The sequence below is a fragment of the Coffea arabica genome, chromosome 5c (genome assembly GCF_036785885.1).
Source record: "Coffea arabica cultivar ET-39 chromosome 5c, Coffea Arabica ET-39 HiFi, whole genome shotgun sequence".
NCBI classification, from domain to species: domain Eukaryota; kingdom Viridiplantae; phylum Streptophyta; class Magnoliopsida; order Gentianales; family Rubiaceae; genus Coffea; species Coffea arabica.
The window spans coordinates 43,624,218-43,633,183 of NC_092319.1; the positions used below are offsets into that span (position 1 = coordinate 43,624,218).

At 37.3% G+C, this 8,966-nt stretch overlaps 1 protein-coding gene across 1 annotated transcript; it reads right to left on the reverse strand.

The window, feature by feature from the left end:
* Window positions 1–369: 369 nt before the first annotated feature.
* On the reverse strand, window positions 370–8,402 carry LOC113689753 (phosphoenolpyruvate carboxylase 2-like). The gene is made up of 10 exons (XM_027207513.1): window positions 7,899–8,402; window positions 6,781–7,172; window positions 6,437–6,521; window positions 5,509–5,731; window positions 4,790–4,893; window positions 4,621–4,708; window positions 3,865–4,019; window positions 2,102–3,100; window positions 1,410–1,796; window positions 370–924 (listed from the first exon to the last, which is right to left on the reverse strand). Exons 1-10 carry the CDS (start codon window positions 8,064–8,066, stop codon window positions 619–621), a joined length of 2,907 nt encoding a protein of 968 aa, XP_027063314.1. The 5' UTR covers window positions 8,067–8,402; the 3' UTR covers window positions 370–618.
* Between the last annotated feature and the right edge of the window lie 564 nt (window positions 8,403–8,966).

Genomic DNA, 8,966 nt, shown 5'->3' on the forward strand with positions numbered 1-8,966 from the left:
TAATTAGTCTCCATCTAGAAGCAGATTTTTCATGTCGAGGGTCGCATGGTCAGTTAATAGCTACATAATAAATTCTCGAAATAATAATCATACTATTCTAACATCCTGTCTCCTGCAAACCTGAATATCCAAGTTAGGAAGCTACAAGCCAAGGTGACCTAAGGCTAAAAATCACGAGGTAAACATGTTGCCCAGCAAGTTTCGGGAGGATGTATAACATTTCTTGTATATTGACGAACTAGCAATTATTCCTCTCTTGCCAGACCGTAGAAGAGTTCTCCTCTACTGCCTGAGTAAGAGAAACGGAAAAACTAGTTCTGATTAACCATGCAAAAATGCAGAAATTTATGCAGCTAGACAAAAAGAATATGAAGATTAAAAATCGTAACTGCTTTATTATCTGCAGATTCTGAGGGAGGCAGTTTTATAACACAATCACAAACTTGAAACAGCTAACATCTATTACTCAGATATTCTCTTCATAGTAAAACTTAACGGGCCTCACTTTTAAAGCAAACATGATATGACACCAGCTGCCATATGTTTCTCCCGAGTCATTGTATTTGTATTAACTTAGCAGGCATCAGGTTTTAGAACAAATGCAATGTGTTCCAACCCTTAGCCGGTGTTCTGCAATCCAGCGGCAATTCCTTTCATGGTCAAGATGAGAGTGTCTTCCAATCCAGGAGCATACTCGCTGCTCGGGTTAAGCTTGACCAGCTCAGAAGCTGATTTGCTTGATGGCAATGAATCTGTGATTTCCTTTGATAGGTGTGGCCTCACCTTCACATTGTAGCTAGGATCACGGATTCGCTTTAATGTGTAGGCTTGGCATACGTTCAATGTGGTAATGTATGGATCACGAAGTCTGAGTCTTTGTCTCAAGTAAGGGTCTCCTTCAAGAAGTTCCTTGTGACCAGCAACCTAAATCAAGAGAGCAACCAAAATGTATTTCAGATTCCTTGATCTCACTTTATGTACTTTGCTTTGAAGTCAATAAACAGAAGTTCTCCATGAGATGAGTTAAAATAACTGATAAGCACAATACAAACATCACCAGGTAAATAAAATCCCTACAAAAATGATCCATAACATATATTACACATACTGTACATCTACTGCTAAGATATAATCTCGCTCCACAATTTATCCAAATTTAGTTGAATAGAACCGGCCTCAGGTGTAAGATCTTTCTACAGAACAGTTAAGGCCATCCAACTTTATGGAGATCCTATTGCCATCAATGATCAAAATTTCTCCATTTAGGTACAATCACTGAGCAAATATTATATGCCAAAAGACAAATACGCTTTCAATTCCTCTGTTCACACTGGAGTCCAGGTAGTTGGGATGATTAGCAGAAAGATCAAAAAATCTTTTGGTGAAATATTACAATTTTTTATTGTTACCTGAAGGACGAGGTTCTTAGTTTCTTCATAGTTAGACCTCAAGCGCTCTCCAAATGACCACAGTTCCTCTGAGACTAGTAGCTTGTCGTACAAAGCAGCAATTTCTGGGTCTCCCTTAGCAAGAACCATTTCAATCAAGTCAATTGTCACTCTAAAAAAAGGCCATTCCCTGTACATATCCTTGAGCATTTGCAGATTTCTGATATCTTTATCAATGACATATTTAAATGCAGCCGCAAAGCCAAGCCAGACTGGAAGATGAAATCTTGTCTGAGTCCATGCAAATATCCATGGAATAGCTCTGAGGGATTCAATTCCACCACTTGGCTTCCTTTTTGCTGGACGACTCCCAATGTTCATTCGACCATACTCTAACTCTGGTGTTGCCTGCAGATTGAAAAGTTAATTACCTGTGGTGATTAATCACTTTGTTTAAGCTCTAATACTCCTAAACTAGATTGATATACGAAATAACTTGCAAAAGACAGGTCCATGTTACCAATTATGCCATTGAGCCGCAACGGCACACAAAAGAAAGTAATGACCTCCAGAACAAAAGTTGGTGGATGAACTCCTATTTCAAAATGACTAACTAATAAACATATTGCGTCTCTTTGCATATTAAAGGTTGTCATACCTTCTCATGGATAAAATTTTTAAATAAATGGTAAAATCACATGTGAGGTACTTACTAGACGGAAATACTCAACGAATCGAGGCTCCTGGAAAACTACAGAACGATACTCTTTTGTAGCAACAATAGCCATCTCATCCATAAGTGCGCGCCATTCTGGCTTTGGTGAGACAGGGGGATGCATTCCATGCTCCAGAGTAGCCGCTGTAAAACGCTGGAGGGTTCTGAAACATAAATGCTCTTCCCCAAAAGACTGTTCAATAACTTCTCCTTGAACAGTAACCCGAAGTGACCCGTGAATGGTATCTGGAGGCTGCGATAATATAGCAAGATGCGTGGGACCTCCTCCTCTTCCAACGGTCCCTCCTCGGCCATGGAACATTGTTAGTTTAACTCCATATTGTTTGGCCACCTTTACAAGCTCCTCTTGAGCCTTGTACATCTGCCAAGCTGCAGAAAGACGACCTGCATCCTTTCCTGAATCAGAGTATCCTATCATGACTTCTTGTTTACCATTGATTCGATTACGGTACCAATCTATTGAAAACAGCCGAGCCACAGCAGCTGGTGCAGCCTCAAGATCAGCAAGTTTTTCAAATAATGGAACAACCCTGAGTGGAGTTTTCACATGGCATTCACGTTGCAAAAGTTCTACAGCAAGCACATCTGATGGAGCAGTAGCCATTGAAATTATATAGGCCCCAAAGTTATCTGATGGAAGTTCGGCAATGACATGAAAGGTGTCCAACACGTCAGCAATTTCTTCAGTTTTGGGAAGATCAGGACCAAATAGAGGACGTTTTCCACTAAGTTCAGATAAAAGCCATTCCTGTCTGCGTTCCTCTGACCACTCTCGGTAGGATCCAATCACTAGGTGTCTAGTGATGGCATCTAGAACATCAGTGTGCCTATCTGATTCTTGTCGGATATCCAGTCTCACCATTGAAAGTCCAAATGTTGAAACTTGCCTCAGAAAATCAAGAAGGCTTCCATCGGCAATTGGTCGATCACCACAAGCACACAGTGATCTGTAACACAACTCCAGAGGCTCCAGAAACTAATGAAATGAGATAAATCATCAGTATCAATATATTACATAGTCGTATGTGCATAATGTATGTCTGCATGTACAAAGTCTAAAAGTTTTATTGAACTACATTGGCTCTTAATTATAAAAAAAAAATAAAAATAAAAAATTGGGAGGTTGTGGGTATGATAGCTTCCTTTGGCTCTTTATTAAAAGAAAAAAAAACTCCATTGTCATTTGGGAGGTTGTGGGTATGATAGCTTCATACACTAAGCCCTGACTCACAACATGTAAGCCTAAGACATAACTGCAAATTTGGCTTACTCAAATTACACAACCATCTGCAGCAAACTTTTCCAGCATTCCACTTTAAGCTTTTAAACTAGATTCTCTCTGTCAATCAAGAAAATGCTACATGTTCTTTTCTAACACTACTTGCTGCCCGAAATTCTCATTACACTTTTGGTCAATAAGGAGCCTTCATCTTAATTACTCTGTTGTTGTTAGTAAATCAATTAATAAATAAAAAATCATAGCAAACCATCTATTCCAAGACCAATAGCGGCATGATTATGGTTTTACATAACTTCTTTTCACATTGAAAAATAAAAAAAGAAAAAGAAAATACTAGTGCACAAGAAAAATAAAAAAGAATCCGTTTTCCACTGTTCTCTGTGTTGACCAGAAGTTGACAAATATAGCCACAGCTCATAACTAAAATTTGAAGAAAACCAATATTATGAACCTTTATGCAGTTATAAGTAAAAAGTATAAACACTTTGCCATGGGTAGACCTGTTCAAGATTAGCAAATGCTGCTTCTTCAGGAATATCAGAGATCCCAGTGGCTAGTAATTGTCGAGCACGTTCACGAGTATTATACAGCTTATCCCTCACATCACCAAGAATAACACGATAAGGCTCATTTGGTGGAATTTGCTTCCAAAACTCTGCATCAGTACATTCAAAATTAACAAAGCTCACAACTTGAATTAAAAAAAGGGATAAAGAATACAAAAGAGTCAACAACTACTATTGCCCAAAATTAGATTATCCCAATCATATATTACATAACCATCTTCACCAACTAGAAGGTAGTTAACCACGGAGATTATGCTCGACTAATAATTTTGGCACACCAGTGTGTGTACCTCAAAAAAAAAACAAAAAGAAAAGTTATGGATGGTTATAAAACTATTTTGAAATATTGTGGATACTTATAAAACTGCCTCAATATTTTATTAATTGCGTGTGAGAGGGTTGTACAATTTTATCCTTCACTTAGGGGTAATGTTGGCATTCCAAAAAGTGAGAATATTTGTTAACACAAAGAAGATACTGTGGCTTTAAATATAGTTAAATATTTTGATGAATAAAAGGAAATTGTAACGATCATTCAATAAGGTTTTTTTCGTGACTTGCCTTAAATCTGGATCAAATATAGAGAATGCATGAATTATATAATCATCCATCATAATTGATAACTTAGAAAAAAATATATATCGAAACATAATTCCAATTTCAAACAGAAATAATCTCTCAAGAGATTACCAATAAAGTGTTTTGCATCTCTTCTTGAAGACCTATGAAGTTCATCTGCACGAGCTCGAAGTTCTTCACTGCAACGCCACATAGAAAGCTGCACGAAAGATTTTTAAAAGCAAAATGAACAGTCCGTAGATTGAATAATCATTAAAGCAAAATCTGTCCACATTTTTACCTCAAACATAAGATCCTCTATCTGAGAAAAATACAAATTAGCAGCCATCATTCTAGCCAATAAGCACACATCTCTTGTAACTTCTGGGGTTACCCTTGGGTTACCTGTCAACATATCAAGTTTATGTGAGGTGATTACCATATCAATCCAAAATGAATGATTCAAGACATCTCAATTAGACAGTTAAGTTCTGATTGAAATGATTAAAAGAAATCCATAGTGTCATAGAAGAGCTGGAAACCATCTAAAGATGCATATAACTCATCCCTAAAGCAGTGAGCTAATTCTGGGAAAAGAGTCAAAATTAACAGCTTGCAGGGAGAATACCAGATGAAGATGACCTGCTTGTGATGTGTCAGAATTCTATATTATCAGTAAATGAAAAAACAAGATATTATGGTGGTCCAAGTAATATCCTACCCTTGTAAAGATGAAGTTGACATGGACCTAAATAGGCAGCCTTACTGTCTGTTCTAATATTAATCAAATTTGAGACCTAGTAAGATGAAAGAAAATTGTCTCCTAGTCAACTAAGGAATAGAATCCACGGTGAAAAAGTTCTAGCACAGTTCCAAGCCAACTTTCTTGAGAATGTTATGCATTCATCTGGCAGGGCTAAATAACTTAAACTGTCTCCTCTTATTATTTTGGGTTCAAGAAAAGAAAAACAGATACAATAACGCAACAAAGTTTATATCAGTTATGAAGAAACAAAATACCATCGCGATCCCCGCCCATCCAAGAAGAAAATTGAATGACAGGAGCATTATATGGAACACGTTCATTTATTCCAATATTCTTCAAGGCAGTGTCAACACGGCGTAAGAATTTAGGCACCCCCTTCCATATTGTCTCATGGAAGTAACTCATTCCTGCCCTCATCTCATCTTGTGGAGTCGGCGGATTTCTCCTGATTTCATCAGTCCGAAATGCAGCTCGAATCTACATGGAATAAACAAGCAGAATTGTGAGAAAAGATAAAATTTAACAGAACCCGAAAAGGAGGGAAAAGGATATAACAAAAGCAAGAAAAAGAGAAACACCAGCATCTGGCAATCTTGAGAATATCTACAAAATATCCTATCCCCAACTAACAGGTCATCCTATTATCAACACATCCTTTCACCAAATAGTGTCTTATTTACTAGCAAAATATCTGCCACAACACAGACAAATCTAAGAAATTAGGTGAATTCCATGTTAAAATGCAAGAGAGGAAGGGAAACAAGGATAATTTTCCTCGACGCCTGTTGCTCAGAAAAATTTCAAAAGCTTGGTGCTTTGTATTTTCCTAAGAACTTGAAATCAGTCTTCTTTTTTCTCTTTTTTTTTCAAGAATCTGTGTAAAATACTGTGGGATGCATGTTGACACATGCACAGCATAGATGAAGAAGAATCATAGGAAACAGGATATCATTCCCATGATAAACACAACTTTCTACTTCCATTCCTACAGTCACCCAGTTGGAATAAGTCATCAATGTGTGATATTTATCACTAGCAAATCTCACAGAAGAGTAGATAAACTTCTCCATTCTATTTTCATAACCAAGCAAACCACACATGAAAACTCATATGGTAGTTTAATCAGTAAAAAAGATGGACATGAAACATAAGTAACAACTAACTAATAAGTAAGAGCCATACCTCTCTTTGTAGAGCCTCATCAAGCTCCTGCTTTTCATCAGGAGTGATGTCTTTGGCATACAACTGAGTCAAACAATTCCGGATCCTAGATTACCACACCAAAAGAAAAAACTTCACTATATTTGTCGTAAGGAAGAAAGTTACGTAGGATACAATAACTAATCATCTGCCTCAAATGCATGATCACTACTCAAGGAGGTCCCTCTGTCTCCAATGAATCCCACTCCCAATGAGGTTTTCTCTCCATCCCTCTACTCATGGTCCGTTTCGTTCTACTGAGTCGGAGTCCATGCAGCAAACTGATAAAATCAGACTAAAAGTTTTAGCACATTAAAGCAACAAACCTCGCATGCTTTTGAAGCAGAGATCTACGAACAGACTGAGTTGGATGTGCTGTGAGGACCAGATCTACAGTTTGGTTCTTTAAAGCATCAAAAACCTCTTCTGGGGACTTTTTTAGTTGTCCAACTAGCCTCTTGAGGGTCTCCTCTATATCAGATTCAGTTGTTGCAGAGGCTTCATCAGAAAAATCACGTTTTTTCAACTTTGACCTACGTCTATAAGCTATCTGAACCTCTTCAGCAAGGTTGGCTAAGTTAAGCATGTTGGAAAAAGATTTGGCAACCACAATGGAATCTCCAGCATCCAAACTTGTAAGCATTCGTCCAAGTTCATCCAATTTTTGGGGGTCACGCTTCCTCTCATACTCCGCTGAAAGCTCATAACAGTCTTGAACCTAGTCCATGTAGTGAAACATTTAAAGTAAGTTACATGGCCATCAATAATCATCATTTACTAAAACAACTTGCTCTCAGTTTTCCAGCTTCAGGTGAAGAAAAATTGGTGGAATAATAATAAAGTAATGCTACAAGCTTAACAAGAGTGAAAACGAGTGCTTCATAATCAGTTTCAGTTGGAGAAGAAAAATGAGAAATCATTCAAGCTAAATAAAAGTTTTCATTTCTTAGGGAAGTCTATAGGAGGGGAAAGATAAATTCCGCGAGCCAGTACCCATACAATTAATCACACTCAATTCAGGATCACTCCAACATACAAGTATTTGCAGGTATTCTAGGCAAGCAAGTGAGATAGATATCTCCAGGCTAGCAACCTTCAAATAATCTAACTACAGTGCACAATATAGAGACTTGAGTATATTCAAACAAACACATTATAAAATTCTAAACAAGATTATTCAAAAGCTAAAACTCAATCAGCAACAACAAACTGTCAAAATCAGATGGACAAGAAACATCCAAATTCAATTAAATAAAAGGCATCCCAAGATTCAAATTCAGTCTCTGATAAATCATGGATTCTTCCCCCTATTCATTATAAAGCGATGTACTGCACTACCATACACATAAACGTCTAACAAAGATATACCTCCCATAGTCAGCTACGCAAAAAAAAAAAATGAAGTATAGAAGCATAAATGCTGATAAAAATCAAAACTTTATACCGTTTCGCGAATTTCCTCTCCATGCAAGTCCTGAAAAATGTCAAGAAAGCGATCCAGCAAAAGGGCATCATACTCCACCAACTTGTCATCTTCTGAGACCTTCCCTGGTGCCAACAGTCTCAACTGTGCATCAATTGATGCCATCTTCTCAATGTTCCTAGTCGCCATTCCCTCTCAGGTCTCACCCCTATATGACAAACAAAAAGCAATCTCTTCCCCTGACTTTTACAATACTTTTCAGACCAAAAAGAAACTAACAAGGCAAAATTAACACGGGATTTCCACTGATTCTATCAACCAGAATCACGGATTGATATCGGCTGTGATTACTCTCCTCAGGAACCTGAAAGAATAACAAGAAAAACTGGGTGAAGTTCTGGACACAATCAGCTTTATCTCGTGAAGAGCTGATCAAACAACCAAAGAAAGAGGATCCCAGATGACAGTTTAAGAGAAAAATCAGAAGATTATAGATCACGAGAGGAAAAGAAACAGGACACGCCCAGTAAAGTTGAGGCACTGCTGCATATTTTATAGAGTGTGTCCGCGATAGTTACTGCGTGTAGTGTGTGTGAGAGAGAGGGAGTGGGAGATAGATGCTTCTGGTTCTGTTTTCTTGAAACTTACAGAGAGTGCCAACGCAATCCTGTGGAGCTTATTAACTTCCCGGTTTGATATGAATGAGCAGTGTTTACTTTTAGTAAAATTGTGATTTTGATTAATTTAAGGTTAAAAGCTAGAGAGGTGGATTTTCTACTCCTATTGTGTGCTAAAGATTCTCCCATGGAAACTAAGGAATATGCCAACAGGAGTTGTGGAGGATGCAAATTCCAATTTGACTTTTGAATTTTGATAACCATTATCATTTATTTCCTTCAACTCTCTCCAAATTTTTGGAATATAGCATATATAGGAGTGTAATAATATAACTCAATTATTCAACACCACAATTTTATTTTTGTCTCTACGCTATTTTTTATACCTTAGGTACACAGATAAGCAAATACTATTGCCAAAAATAAAAAATAAAAAGAAATTTTAAATTTTTTGCAAATAAAATAGTTTTTT